This window comes from Myotis lucifugus, unplaced genomic scaffold (assembly GCF_000147115.1).
Source record: "Myotis lucifugus unplaced genomic scaffold, Myoluc2.0 scaffold_106, whole genome shotgun sequence".
In the NCBI taxonomy this organism is placed as follows: domain Eukaryota; kingdom Metazoa; phylum Chordata; class Mammalia; order Chiroptera; family Vespertilionidae; genus Myotis; species Myotis lucifugus.
Window position 1 is genome coordinate 3,469,693 of NW_005871154.1, and position 14,758 is coordinate 3,484,450.

The window sequence follows — 14,758 nt, forward strand, 5'->3', positions numbered from 1 at the left end:
CTGTGGGCCAGCGATGCTTTGATGCGTAAGCAGAGAACGAGAATCCACAGCCAGACGGAAGAGTTTTGTCCTGCTTCCCCAGTTTGAGAAATCTGTGCGGAGGGGGAATTAAATGAGATGTCAGCATCGGGGTGGCTTAATCTGACAGAACCCCTAGCGATGCCAGCCCCACCGAGCACAAGCTTGCTGAGCCTTGCTCTCCTCGTTTCAAAACCACAGATAACACAATACCTGCCCAGACCTTGTGAGGAGCCAATGGGATGATGATGTATGTAAGGTGCCATGCGCATAGGAGGCGGCCAGTAAATATTTATTCTCTCTCTTTTTTCCCCCCTTTCTCTCTTAAGGCTGCTTTATCTCAGGGAAAAAGCCAGAGATCTTACAGCCCATACAGAACCTAACACAGCCTGATCTGTTTCCTCTCTGACCTGCTCCGCCCTGTCCTCCTGGCCCGTCGGAGAGTTCGGCACTGGCCTCCTTGAGGGTTCCCGACCACACCAGACCCCCCCGCCCCCCGCCCCAGCTCAGGTCCCTGATCTCTGTGTGGCTTGTTTCCTCATCTCCCAAAGTTATTTACCTTGAACGTTGTCTCCTGCAACTAGCATGTGAGCTCTGCAAAGGGCAGGAAGTCTATTTCTGTTTTATTAACTGCCATTTCTTTAGTGTTTAGAACAGGGCCAGGCACAAAAAGGCTCTCAGTAAATGCACGTTAAGTGGATGAAATGTTCCATTAGCTCCCGTGACGGGTAACGCCCCAGATATGGGGAATCGGGGAGCACCTGGTATTGAAGAGCCCCAATGGCCATCTGAGGGCTGGCTCTCCTGCCATCTGGCTGGGCAGTGACTCCTGGCTGCTCAGTTAGGAACCAAGGGTTCCAGCCCTTCGCGCCTTCGTTTGTGAAATGAGGATATTGCCCTTTGTCTCACTGAAAGCTTATTTTTAGGAAAACGTTTAACCCTTAGGAGCTTTTACACAGAAGCACTGCTTTGCTTATAGTTCTGCCCGAAGGTGTAGAAACCAGCATTTCCCCCTTTAGCACCCCGCCAGCTAACACTGCTGGACAACCTAAGTGGTTTTTCCCTTTTGTTATCTTCCTGACCTCCCGCCCCTGCATTGAACTTAACAAACAATCTCCCACTGAACCATAGGGCGAGCAGTGTAATGCCTCATCGGGGACGTGGTTCCCAGAATGTGGCCTGAATCCACTTCCTTGCCAGCCTTTGAGATCTAAGGAAGTTACCGGGCATGAAAGAAAGCTACTGTGCATGAAAGAATTGACATAGCCGGCCCCTGGTGAAGTTCTGTCTTTGCATTAGGTCCCTTCATCCATTTACTTGTTCCCTTATTTATTCGTATTGAGAGACTCGCAGTCAAATGGGATAGACTGAAGGAAGACAAATAATTACAGCAGTGGAGGTATACAGATGGAGGAGAAGTTTTTGTGAAGTCAAAAATAGTATGGTCCTGGATGGTTAGGCTCAGTAGGAAGAGCATCTGTCCGCAGACTGAAGGGTCCCGGGTTCGATTCCAGTCAAGGGCATGTACCTCATTCGGATGTCCGGGGAGGAGGCAACCAATCTACGTGTTTCTCTCACATCGATGTTTCTCCCCCTCCCTTCCACTCCAAAATAAATAAAAACAAAACAAAACAAAAATACTATGTAACAACCCCAAGCGTTAGTGGCTTTCAACAAGTATTTATTTCTTACTTCCATAGCTACAGGTCAGATGGGGTGACCCTGCTTCAGGTGGGTCAGGTTCTGGTCTGTCCTTGTATCTCTCTTTCTGGCACCCAGACTGGAAAGGCAATAGTTACTTGGGGCAACCTCTTCTTATGGCATATGCTGGAGTATAAGAAGCCGAGCCAGACCACACAGCACATCTACAGCCTATGCTTACATCACGTTTGTAACATTCCATTGGCCACAGTAAGTCACAGGCCAAGCCCAACATCAGGCAGGTAGGGATGAATACTCTGCTCGCTCTAACGGCAACATGGTTGTGCAGTTCTATGTCAGGAAGGGAACGAAGAGTTAGGAACAATAAGCAAATCTACGACGGCAATTAACTCTGGCTATGGAAGTTCAGGAAGGCTTCCTGGAGGTGGAGACTTTCATCTTGAAGGATGAATAGTTTTCAAGATGAATAGCAGGCAAATGCATGCAAAATGTAAAAAAAAAAAAAAAAGAGAGAGAGAATGAAGCATTGTCTTACTATTTATCTGAGCAGTCTCTCTGGACATTTTGTAAAGAGATACAGGAAGATAAAACAAAGATCTTCGGAGTACCTGTCCGTGAAGCCAAACTTCATGGGGGAGCTAGCAAACATAGTTCAAAAGAGAAAAGGGAAGCACACAACCAAGTGCACTCTGATTCAGCTGGATGAAACAAAAGAGTGAATTCAGAAAGGAAGCCAGAATATAGTTTTAGTAGCTCTTTTTGGTACAGGATGCAAGGTATGTGCTATTTTATTTGGTCCTATTGTCAAGTACAATGAGAGAACCAGAGCCTCACAGGAGGAGGTAACTTGCCTCATGGTTCTTAGCTAACAAGTGGTGGAGGGGGTACTTCCCAGCAGTTGCCCAAACAAAGAATCTACTCATAAAAACCACTCACTAGTGTACACACTCCATTTTATTCTCAGGGGAGGCTACTTTCATACATACTGAACACCTGGTTTTTAGCCTCCACGGTATGTGCAGCACTGCGCTTGGTAGCAGAACCCCGGTCCTGGAGTTGGTCATCTCTGCAGTCCTGGCTGGTTGGGGCATTCTTCAGATCTCACCTTCTTCCCATTGCGCATGGGTTTAAGATGCCTCGGAGAGAACCGGATTCTTGCCCGTTGTCCTACTTTAAAATGCTCACTTTGGATGGTAGGGTATTTTGAAATTCTGCCTCTTTCTTTCCCCCGATTTATATACACATACCAGTCAGTGTTCTTCGTGCTCAGAAATGAAGGGAGACAAGCTTGGTGAGCGGCTCCAGGCCCAGCAAAGGTTAGGGGCGGGACTAGGTGAAGAGAGGCAATTCCCACTGCTTTGCAAACTACCTCTACCTGATCCTAGCTCTCCTGTCATTACAGACACAGATGTCCTCCCGTGGCACATTCCTACTCATGAGGGAGGGAGCATTTGGGAATTTTTATTTCTAATCTCTTACCCACAGTCACTTGGCAGCTGGACTCATGTCTTCCTGGTCTTGCTGACTTTTACTGTGACTTTTTAGCCTAGTGTCCCATGAGTTTGAGAACCAGATCTTTGGTGCCCACATCCCTTTCCTCAGTGGATCGTGAACAGGGGGAGGTGGTCCGGCATTGAGTAGAAGCGTGTTTCCTGACCCATTTGCCATTTGCTCGGGAAGCCAGCAGAACTGGTTTCCCTGATCTCAGAGACCATCTCACACCCCCAGGCATGTTTGAAATCTTGTAGTAAAGAGCAACGCTTACAGGAAGGACCTCGCACTGATATTTCCTGTCTCCCGATTCCCCAGGTCGGTGGTGCTCAGATGCTGGGGACGCTCTCGAGCTGGTGACGAGGACTGGAGGAGAATTAACTGGTCCAGAGAAGGGGCGTGAGGGGAAATGCCGCTGTAGGACCCAGTGACCTGCCTGGCAAGGAATGCAGCTTCCTGCTGAGAGCCTCTTCTCCACGTCGCCCCACAGGCCGCTCCTGCCTCCCTGGAAGGGGCACTTAGGATTTTGCAATCGGCCACCTAAAACTTTCGCTGAGCCAAAGCAGGACATTTGCTGCAGAACTGAGCAAGATATCATTGCATGTCGCTTTTGCATCTTTTAATCATCCTTGCTCCGGTCAGAGTTGTTTAGCTTGGAGAATCTGAAGCTGGATTTGTAACTGTTATTTTTGCACACGCCTTTCAAAATGATCGACTTAAGCTTCCTGACAGAGGAGGAGCAGGAGACCATCATGAAGGTCCTGCAGCGGGATGCTGCCCTGAAGAGGGTTGAAGATGAGAGAGTCAGGTAACGGGCCAAGAGGTCCTCCCGGGAGGGGGGTGGAGGGCCAGTTCGTAAGATGAGACACTTTGGGGTTTTTTTTTCCCTCGACCATAAGTGGTAGTTCTGACTTGGAGCCTGAATTTATGGGTTCCAATTTTAGGTTTACTTCCTGCATGGAACTTTTTCCTCCTTCGTATCTCTTAATTTATCCCACAGGACACCTGCCAGAAAGAGAGTCTTGATTCAAAACCTAACTAAATTCCTTGAACTTTTTAAAACACTGAATTAAAACTAAAATAATATAACACATACTTCAACATCCACATATATGGATATGTGTATGTTGATATCTCTCTTTTTTGTGTGTGGAATACACTTTTTAAAACTGAATTATAAACCAAACTAGAAATATTTGAAATTAATACAATATAAAAGAAAAGAAATTGAGAAGTAGCTCGCATTCCTGCATACTTTCAGAAAAGTTCAAGCTGGTTTCAAGAGCAATTAAAATTGGCCCTGCGGGAGCCGGTTTTTCATTTGTGTCCCACAAGAAGGAGTGGCCGCTGTGACACACTGTCCTTGTTGGGAGGAGCCCAAATGGTCCACGTCAACATTTCTGCCACTTTCACTCGCCCACGTGGTGGAGGGAGCAGGCTTGAGCCCAGGCCCTGCCACAGTTGCCTGTAATGTTGGGCTTTGGAGGCAGCGAAAGGCTTCCCGAACATAGATTACTATTAACTGCATGATCCCCGTCTCAATAGTTCTCCCAAAGGAGCGTAAGCCGTGTTCTTATTTGCTGGCCCACAAGGATCCTGAATAATGGGTTTATTCACATCATTTCCCATATTCTGACCCTAACTGATGTGATGTTTTATCAGTGAACATGCGGAAGTCACTTTAGGCACTCCAGAGTGTCTGACTATGGCCACTACCACTAATTCACGTTTAGACAGTGCCTAACAAATTGCAAAGGGCTCGCACGCCCATTCTTTCTTCTGAGCTCACAGCACTCTTATGCAGTTGGGGGATGTGGGAGGCTATAATTTCACCCCCTCTGATGTGTGAGGAAATTGACTTTGAGACAGGTCAGGTGACTTGCCCACGCTCATACAGTCCATAGGTGTCCGAAGTGAGAATCAAATCCTGGTCTTCAGGTACCCATTCACTAACTCCACCTCCTCGTCCTGAGAAAGCAATAGCAGACAGGCCATCCTGGGGCCTGGCCATGGAAAAGGGGGTGGTGTCTTGGTGTGAGCTAGCACTCTGAACTGTGATGGTGACAGGAGGTGGCTGTAGGTAGTGGAGATCATGAGAATGGGGTTCATTCCTTGTCATGCTCCTCCCCCAGTCCCCTGGATAGGCCACACTGCTCCCCATTCTCAGCAGGAAACTTGAGCTGTTTCCCCAGAAGGGGCAGGACTGATCAGCCATCAGAGCCTCTTGGTAGCGTTAATGCGGTACCCATTCACTGTTCATAAAGTTCTTTCATGAATGTTATCCTCATGTTACAGCAACCTGAACTGTGGCCAGGTGGGACTGTTACACCCTTTTTATTTTATTTTATTATTATTTTTAAAAATTTTATCTTTATTTTTGAAAGTATTACAGATGTGCCTTTTTTTCACCCCCATTGACCTCCTTCATCTTGCCCCCTCTCCCCAGGCCTTCATCACACTATTGTCTGTCTTTATGGGTTATGCACATCTATCTATATAAAAAGCCAACCACCTGAACCACCGGTCACTATGACACCCACTGTGGCCAGCAAACTGGTCCGATGGGGGCGTGGGGGTGACTGGCCAACCTCCCATGGCCCCTCCCCCCAGCCGGCCCCACCCCTGATTGGCCTCTCCCACCCCGATCGAGGCAGGGCAGCCAGCAAACCCCCCATGGCCCTTCCCCTGGCAGCCCACCCTGATCACCCCCCCACACCCAATAGGAGGCAAGGCCAGCCAGCCAACCTCCTGCAGCCCCTCCTCCCAGCCAGCCCTCTCCCAATGGGTCCCTACCACCTTGATCAGCCCGTGGCCCCTCCCCTCAGTCAGCTCTGCCCCCCCACTCTGATGAGGGACAGGGCTGGCCAACCACCCATGGTCCCGCCCCCAGGCCACTGGCCCCAATCGGCCCCCACACCCCATTTGGGGGCGGGGCTGGCCGGCTCACCGCTCACACCCCTCCTCACGGTTGGCCACGCCCCCAATCGGCCCCCATACCCCTACTGGGGGCAGGGCCCGCCGGCCAATCACCTACAGCCCCTCTCCCCAGCCGTCCAGCCCTGATCGGGCCCTGATCAGGGGCCGGGCCAGCCGGACCCCACCCATGCACAAATTCGTGCACTGGGCCTCTAGTATGCATATAAGTTCTTTGGTGAATCTCTTCCCACCCCCTCCCTCTTCCCTCTGAGAATCATCAGCCTGTTGCATGCTTCCATGTCTCTGGATTTATTTTGTTTGTCATTTTATTTTAGAAGTAAGGGGAGCGGGCAGCACAGAGAAAATATTAATCAACTTAAATATTAGTTGATTCTAGCAAGTGGGAATTCCGTTAGCCTCTCAGAAGACAAGATGGAGAAAGCTGTGGGTCCTCCTCCTACTGCAGGAAGCCTGAATTGTGAATATTGGATTGCTGCAAGTTCCTTCAATTCCTTCCACTTTCACGGTGTTAGGTGTGGTCTGCAATTCTGCCTCCTCTATCTACCCAGCCACCTTGCAAGAGAGATTTGTTCCCCACCCACCTTCTGTATTTTCTTGGCCCCTGGAATTCCAGCCTGCTGAGTCTTCCATGTAGCTCTGTGATTCTGTGTGTGTAGAGTGGAGGTGTTTCTTGGGCACCTGCAGTAGTTGATGAAAATATCCTCAACAATGCAGACTTCTGCCCAAGCCTTGTAAGGGGCGTGGGTGTGGAGCCTCTGGCATCAGTCAGTCTGTGGCTGCAGCAGAAATACTGAGCCCTCTGTAGCGGTGGGTTTGCAGACCCTCCTTCCGTCCATTGTTTCTGATGGTGCCCCAGTAGCTGCTACTGGAGCTGCCCTTGATTTTTGCTTTTGAAAACTGATAGGAAGAAGGCTTGGAACCTCGTGTGAGCCAAGCCCTGTTTACCACCACCATTCTGGGGGACTTTTTGGTCAAGTCCATGTTGATTAGGCCATGGGCAGGTCCAGGACTCTGGGCCTGGGGAGGAGTGATGCTGTGCAGGAGGAGCAGGTGAGCTCGAGCCCATAGCCTGTGGGCACTGAAAGAGGCCCAACCGATGGCCTGCTCCACACAAAAGGAGTCATGCTCTGTGATCCCTTCTTTCCTTTGGGACTGAAGGGACTTGTCCCAAAGAGGATGGTTCTGAGGTTGTTTTGCACCTGGGCTGGTGGAACCAGAACTAGGTCTCTGGTTTGTGTGGTTTTTTAAAAATTGATTTTTAGAGAGAGAGGAAGAGAGAGAGAGAGAGAGAGAGAGAGAGAGAGAGAGAGAGAGATGAGAGAGAAACATCAATTAGTTGCCTCCCATAGTACACGCCCCGACCAGGATGGAACCCACAACCTAGGTATGTGCCCTGACTGGAAATTGAACCCATAACCTTTTGGTGTACAGGATGATGCTCTAACCAACTGAGCCACCGGCCAGGGCTAGGTGTCTAGTTTCTGAAAATGCTATTTAGTAGGCTTTTGTTTTCCAGCCCCCTCGCCATCTGTCAGCTATTTGTTTTTGACTCTTCCACCAGAGTTACAGCTGGACAGTTCTGGAAAGGAGATTGTTTTGATCCATATCAGTCACTTTATAGATAAAGAAGGTAAAGCCCAGAGAGGGGAAGTGGTTTGCCCAGGGTCACATAGCTAGTCAGTGCTAAAGCCATACTAAGAAAAGGTTTTAGTCCAGTGCTGTTCCCTCTACCCCATACTGTTCATTGTTACTATTCTTTCAGAAGAACCATAAGGCTTTCATCATGACACAAGGAAAGAACTTCCCTGCATGGACTTTGGAGTCAAAACTGACTATCCTTACCACTGATCAACTATGGTTTATTGGGGAAATTATTTAACTTCTCTGGACCTCAGCTTAGAGACTGGGAATGACCATAGTACCAAAGTTAAAGGACTAAAGCTAGGATTAAGTAAAATAATTCTTAATCTTCTTAGCTCATAATAGGTGATGCATATGTTTTAATTCCCTTTCACCACTCACCCTTACCTCTGAAAAAGGACAGAAGTCTCTGGTTAGTAGTCTGATTCCTTAGGAGGAAATTATTCCCAAAAACTCTCAATTATTTAATGCAGTGAAATTTAAGTGAGTACCTCTTAAGTATGGGGAACTGCTCTGCACAATGATATGAAGATACTTCTAGGATGATTGAAACATGGTTTCAGTCCTCAAAGAATTTACCATGTATATTACCATGTATGGCCTTTATATATGTAATGGATTGTCAATTGCAGAGTTAAAATCTCAACCTTGTTTCCCTACACATGATTTTATAATGCCCCAGTCATTCTGATTGGTATATGGCTTTAGAAATTAAATTATGTAATTGTAATATTAGCTTAAGTAAAACATTAGAAAATCAAACCTACCTCTAACATCGAGACGGTTCTTCCAAGGCTAACTTGTTATAGACTTTGGAGTATAATCCTCCTATAGCCATGAGGACATCACTAATGAATGTCCTCATTAAAATCAGACACTGCCTCAGAATCCTTTTCCGTATGGTCGTAGATGAGATTTGGCATTCAAACTGAAATCTGCTTGCCATGCCGGAGATATCCAGTGCTTTGAATAATCCGCATCCAAGCTCATTGGAGACACTTTGGAGAAGATTTAGCCTACGTGTTACTTCCCATCCTGATTTCATGGATGAGAAGAATGAGTGCCAGACAGGGGAAATGTCCAGTTCCCAAATCACTCAACTGTTAATGGTAGAACATGGACTTGAACCCAAGGGAATCTCCACTGTGGTTCTCTGGGGTACAGTTGGAAGATGACAGTTCAAGTCACTGTTGCCACCACAACTGTCTTTCATGCTGCCCCTCTCCCGGTGGCCACACGTGCGGAGCCCAGTTACTACCATGCATCTCTACCCAGCTTGCTTCCCTAACGACCGGCTGGAGACATTTCACAAGCCAGCAGTGAAGCAGACATCAGGATGGATTCTTTTTCTCTCTTCCCCACCCCTCCCCCATCATATACACATATGTAATTTTAGTCTTTTATGGTTTAAAAATCACACACTCCAGAGGTGGCGTTTCCTGGGCTTTGCGTCACGGCCAGCAGGAAATCATTGCTCATGTGCGTCTGTGCACCACCCAGCACCACGTCCTCCGCCCCACGCACACACAACCACATCTATGGCGATGGGCGTTCTCATAGTCGATACCATCTCAACCGCAACCACTTCTTATGATTCTCAGCTGCATCCTTAAGACCTAGTTTCTTTGAAATGAAGGCAGTTGCCATTGCTTCCCAGGACCTCTGGTGGTGTTTTCTGTCAAAGCAAAGAGGAAAGGAACCAGCATTTGTTAAGAAACTATGTTGTATACAAAGCTTCCCATGCATTTTCCCCTTTCACACACATAACAGTGTAGCTCAGTGGTTCTCAACCTTGGCTGCACATTAGAATCACCTGGGAATCTTTTTAAAATCCTGATTTCCAGAGGATGAGGCCCAGAAATCAGGATTTTAAAAAGATTCCCAGGTGATTCCAATGTGCAGCCAAGGTTGAGAACCACTGCCCCACGCTGTGCTGTATCTCAGCGTATTGTGGGGATCTGCGATGTGTCTGTGACGCAAGGGACATGCGTTGCCTCTCACTTGCCATGCTAAGGATCATTTGCAGTGTATTTCATTTTCACGTGTGTTGGTTTTCAGATTCTCTATCAAAGGTTGAGTTCCTCTGTAGAAAGAGTGAAGCGTGATAGCCATGTTAGAAGCCGAAATCCTGTTTGGCTCCCAGAGGCAGGCTGGGGTGGTGGAAAGAGCATTGGCCAGGAGTCAAGCTGGCCCAGTTCTGTGTGACTTTGGGCAAAGCTCTGAACTTTGGGGGCCTCAATGGTTTTATCTATAAAGTGGGTCCATTTGTAACTCTCTAAAGTGCCTCCCAACTCTCACATTCAAAATAAATATCTAAGAGTATTTTCAAGTCACCTATCTGAATGCTGGAAAACGGATCAGTCAGCCTCTCTGGCCAGCCTGCTGATTCTTATTATCCAGTTGACTAGATAATATCAACCAGGTCCTGCCTATGATGCTAGGCCTTTGCCTAATCATGATGAATAGCTGGAAAAGGGGGAAGGCTCAGGGGAAGTGTGGAGGCCAGGCTGGAGGGCTTCACGGCTCTCCTGGCTTTCCTCGGAAAGTGCCCGCACTCCCTCTGCACCACAGGAGCTGACATTGCAGTTAGGGCTGTCGATTGATTTTTTTAATGCGTAATTCCAACCATAGGCCTGGTATATGACAGGGGATTAATGAATGAGTGAATGAACAGACAAACAGATATGGCCTTTAACATACAGAGGAGGCAAGACAGCTGTCTTTGGCAGTTGACTAAAGTCTTTGTACATCATGGTGAGATTCTAAGGATTCAATGAGATGAGGCATGTAAAGTGCCAAGCATGGGACCCAGTACAAAACATGCTTCATATGTATTAGCGGGAGGAGTGTGGGGATGACCCACGTTCTGCCTGGAGGAAAGCAGGACGGTGCTCTCTCTGCACTGAGTGCTCGTCTCCTCCTTCACATCTGCCCACCAGCCCCTGGCTGATTATTAGCATCTTTTCTATCTGTAGCGCCTCACTCAGCACAATGTGCATGTGGGGAGAGGATGGTAACATATAAAAAGTGAGTCCAGGAAACTTACCCCTTTTCCACTTCAACTAAATGGTATAACAATTAGAGAATCAAATGCTAATTTGGTTGGTTAGATTTCAGGAAAAATGAGACATCAGCGTGGGCAGGTAGAGAAGATTTTAACAGCATCACCTAGGTAGTGGGTGTTTGGTTTTTTAAAATCTACATCTTTATAAAACTTGGGCTTTGATGTCAGACATGTGAATTCATCTATAAAATATTTCAAATGACTGAGATAGAAAAAGAAATGGATTAAACTTAGCAGTTTATCGTGTTAAGATACATAAATAGCACTTACTGAATTTGATAGAATTTCTTACTCTTTTTTTTTTTCAGAATTGGGGTGGTAGGAAGGGTGAGAGAGAGAAACATTGATTTGTTGTTCCACTTATTAAGCATTCATTGGTTGATTCTTGTATGTGCCCTGACTGAGGATTGAACCCACAACCTTGGTGTATTGGGATGGTACTCTTACCAACTGAGCTACCCAGCCAATGCTTCAAGAATTTGCTGTTCTTTTGCCACTTTAAAAGAAATGAGCCATGCCCTGGCCAGTGTGGCTCAGTTGGTTGGGCATTGTCCTGTGTACCCAGGGGTTGTGGGTTCAATTCCCAGGCAGGGCATATGCCCAGGAGGCAGCCAATGGATGTTTTACATTGAAGTTTCTTTCTCTCTCTCCCTGTAAAAAGCAATAAAAATATTTTTTTAAAGAAAGAAATGAGCCAAAAACCCAACCTTAATTCCTTACTCTAGTGGCTACCAGCTTTTCCGGGGCCACGTGTTTCAGTGAGCCTGACTCCCCTTGTGTCCTGAAAGCTTAGCATGAAAGAGGCTTATAGATAGTCACTTAGGCAGGAGAAATCAAGAATTACACAAAGACCCCTACAAAATGCCTTTCAGTTGAACAAGAAAAATAGGTAAATAAATCTCATGAGGAGAAACGGAGCTGTTATGCTATGAGGGCTTGCGGTCTTTTTTAAAAAGATGATGACTGATGCCATGGTTCATCATGCTTTTCCCCGGTGGCTGAGAGATGAGCTCTCCTGCCTCCTCAGCAGAAGGCATTGCCCCTGTGATGGAGTCTGGTTCACTCACCCCCAGCAGTGGCAGGACCTCTCCTATCTCTTGCCTGACTCAGACTGAGGTGGCTGCCGAGCACTTATTTATTCATTAGTTCACTCACTCAACAAACAGCCTAGGGCTGTCAGCTCTGTGCCAGGCTCTGTGCTGGGTGCCGCATTGCAAAGGTGATTAGGACGTGGGCCTCGCCTTCAAGGAGTTTGCAGAGTTGACAGATTAGCGGATGAGACAGATGTGCAAATAGATCATTGGAACGCAGTGGGGTGAGTTCTGTCCTGGAGGTGCGGTGGGAGCGTGGAGAATGGCCAGCTGCACTGTGCCCTTGGGAATCGAGGAAGGCTTTGCGGCGAGGCGGTGTGGGAGCTACACAGAGAAGTGAGGGAAAGACATCCCACAGAGAATTCACACTAATGACTCTTACCAAGATCCAGGCACTGTCCGGTAAATGCCTAATTTACTCATCCCCGAAGCCCTGCAGGAGAGGTCTTATTTGCCCCTAACTTTACAAAACAAGGAGATGACACTTAGAGGGCTCAGTGACCGGTCCGAAGTCTCATGCAGAAAGAATCAGAACGAGGATTTGGACCCAATTTGGGGGAAACTCCAAAACCCATAGTCCTTCTGCCACACCTTCCTGCTTCTGATGTTTGCAGGGGTCCTGAAAGAGCAGTTTGGGGAACAGTAAGAAGTCCAATGTGCTGGCAGGGGGGAGCATGGGGATACGTGCTGGAAAGTGAATCCCAAAAGGTAGCCTGAAGCCAGGCGGTTAGGGGCCTCATATGCTATACCTTCACTCCACAGCGCTGAATAAGTACCCACTGCTTTTCAGACACCAAGCAACAAAGTTCAGGCCCTGCCCCTGGGGGCTCACTCTCTAATAGGGAAAGCTGGAAGGACTTCTCTCTTCTGGACTTGAACTCAAAGTTGGTCTTTTAGGGAGGAGAAGGCCAAAACTCCATCAGCAGCTCCGGGGAGGAGTTTTCTCTGCTGGAAACCTAGGCAATGGGAAACTATTAGAAACATCTAATAAAAACCATGGCCTCTCTGGTGATGCAGAACCACAAAATGATGACACTGTCTGTGTAGGATTTGGGGACCGGCTGTCATGACAGTGTGTGTCCAAGGGTTCAGACTGGGCCTCTTTGGGCTGGGCTCCTAGGGAATTGGGAGAGGGGCGGAAGTCCCAGTATAGAGTTGGATTCTGGGTGGGAGAGAGGGAAGGGCCTTGCTAGACCCAGGGCAACTGCCCCTACGGTTTCTCCCACGCCCAGGTATGCCTGTGTGTAGCCCTCATGCACAGCCCTGCCACCAGAGTGGTGTGGCCACTGTACACACTCTCTGGCTAAAACTTCGATTTGCTACTTGAGGAAGTATGCATATTAGCTTGGATAACAAGCATAAAACCTTCTTGGATTTATGTAGCACGTTATCTTCCTACAGTTCAAAGTCTCCTTAAGGCTTTTATTCCACTTGATTCTAAGTGCATCTCTATGAATAAGAAAATGCAGATTTTGTGATTCTCATTTTATTGAGGTGGATAGAGAGATACAGAAAGACTTGTGAAGCAGAACGTAATTTTTCCAGCCAGTGTAAACTAGGGACGTTTCAGGAGGGCAGTACTTCGTTTGTTCTTTAGGTTTTAGCTTCTCAGGGAGCATGAGTGATTGTGGAGCCTTCAAAGCAGTATTTGCATAAAAGGAATTTGCCTCTGCTTCTGCCTCTGCTTCCACTCTCCACTCCCAGCCCCATAAATTTGATCTTTCCTGATTCTCCAGTCGGCCTTTTCAGCATTCATTTCCCTAACCGGAGACGTCATGCGCTGTCCCCCACAAGCTTCCAGGAAAATCTCTGATAAACTCATTTCACTGAAATGGAAAGGACTGATAAGCCGACAACTACCCCACCAGTTAGTCATTGAGTGTTTATTAGGTGCCAGGCATGTGCAGAGGGTGGCTGATATACATAAACTAATTTAAACTTCATAGCAACCGCCTGAGGTGGTTTACTATTATTAACCCCTTTTGACAGATAAGGATACCAAGGCTTAGGGGAGCTTAATATATCATTCCTGCCCCCCTGGGTTATTTGCATTTGAACAGTGGACACAGAAGACTGTGGCCAAAAAGCGGATCTGCCCTTGAGAAATTTCAGGCATCCTCTGGGGATCATGGATTAAATCTTTGAATTTTTAAAAAATGTTGGCCCCGGCTTCCCTGACTTCTCAATCAATGGGGAACATGCATTTGTTAGTCATCTGGGAGATTTGTGGAATCTTCTAAGACATCGAGAGCTCATTTTGACTGTACGTTTACAAATTGCTTCATGCAGTGTCTCAGTGAACTCATTTATTCACTGTGGGTTCCCAGCAAAGTAAAGCTCTTCTCCTTTTGTAGACATTTGCCTGAAAAAGTTAAGGATGACCAGCAGCTGAAGAATATGAGTGGCCAATGGTTTTATGAAGCCAAGGCCAAGAGGCACAGAGACAAAATCCATGGCACAGATATCATCAGAGCATCCATGAGGAAGAAGAGGCTCCAGGTAGCAGGTGAGCTGACGTGGCTGGTACATGTAGAGCCAGCGTTTATTTGGGAAGGAGGAGGTGGGAGACGGGAAGTGTCAGAATCGTTACTAAAATCCGCTGAGGAACATCATGTAATCGTACACTTTTCATAATGCGCAGCCCTCCAGCTCACAATGTTCTTGCCCTGCATTTGGATGGGTGAGGGTGGGGCTGAGTGACTCAGGGTGCTGCGAAGGAAAAAGGGAGTTCTTCAGATGCCATGGTGAGGAGGAGTAGCATAGACAACCGAGATTTATAAGTACTTCCCCCTTCCCCTCCCCTCCCCCTCTCCTTTCCCCTCTCCTTTCCCCTTCCCTTTCCCCCTTTCCCATT

At 47.5% G+C, this 14,758-nt stretch overlaps 1 protein-coding gene across 4 annotated transcripts in view; it reads left to right on the forward strand.

Annotated features, from left to right (window-relative positions):
• Positions 1-3,549: 3,549 nt before the first annotated feature.
• Positions 3,550-14,758, forward strand: part of SYTL2 (synaptotagmin like 2) — a 63,929-nt gene continuing 52,720 nt past the window's right edge. For all 4 annotated transcript variants that reach the window (XM_023757374.1, XM_023757376.1, XM_023757375.1 and 1 more), the window contains exons 1-2: positions 3,550-3,979; positions 14,259-14,410. In XM_023757374.1, coding sequence (XP_023613142.1) covers positions 3,879-3,979; positions 14,259-14,410 — 253 coding nt within the window. In that variant the 5' untranslated portion in view covers positions 3,550-3,878. The remainder of the gene's footprint in view (positions 3,980-14,258; positions 14,411-14,758) is intronic.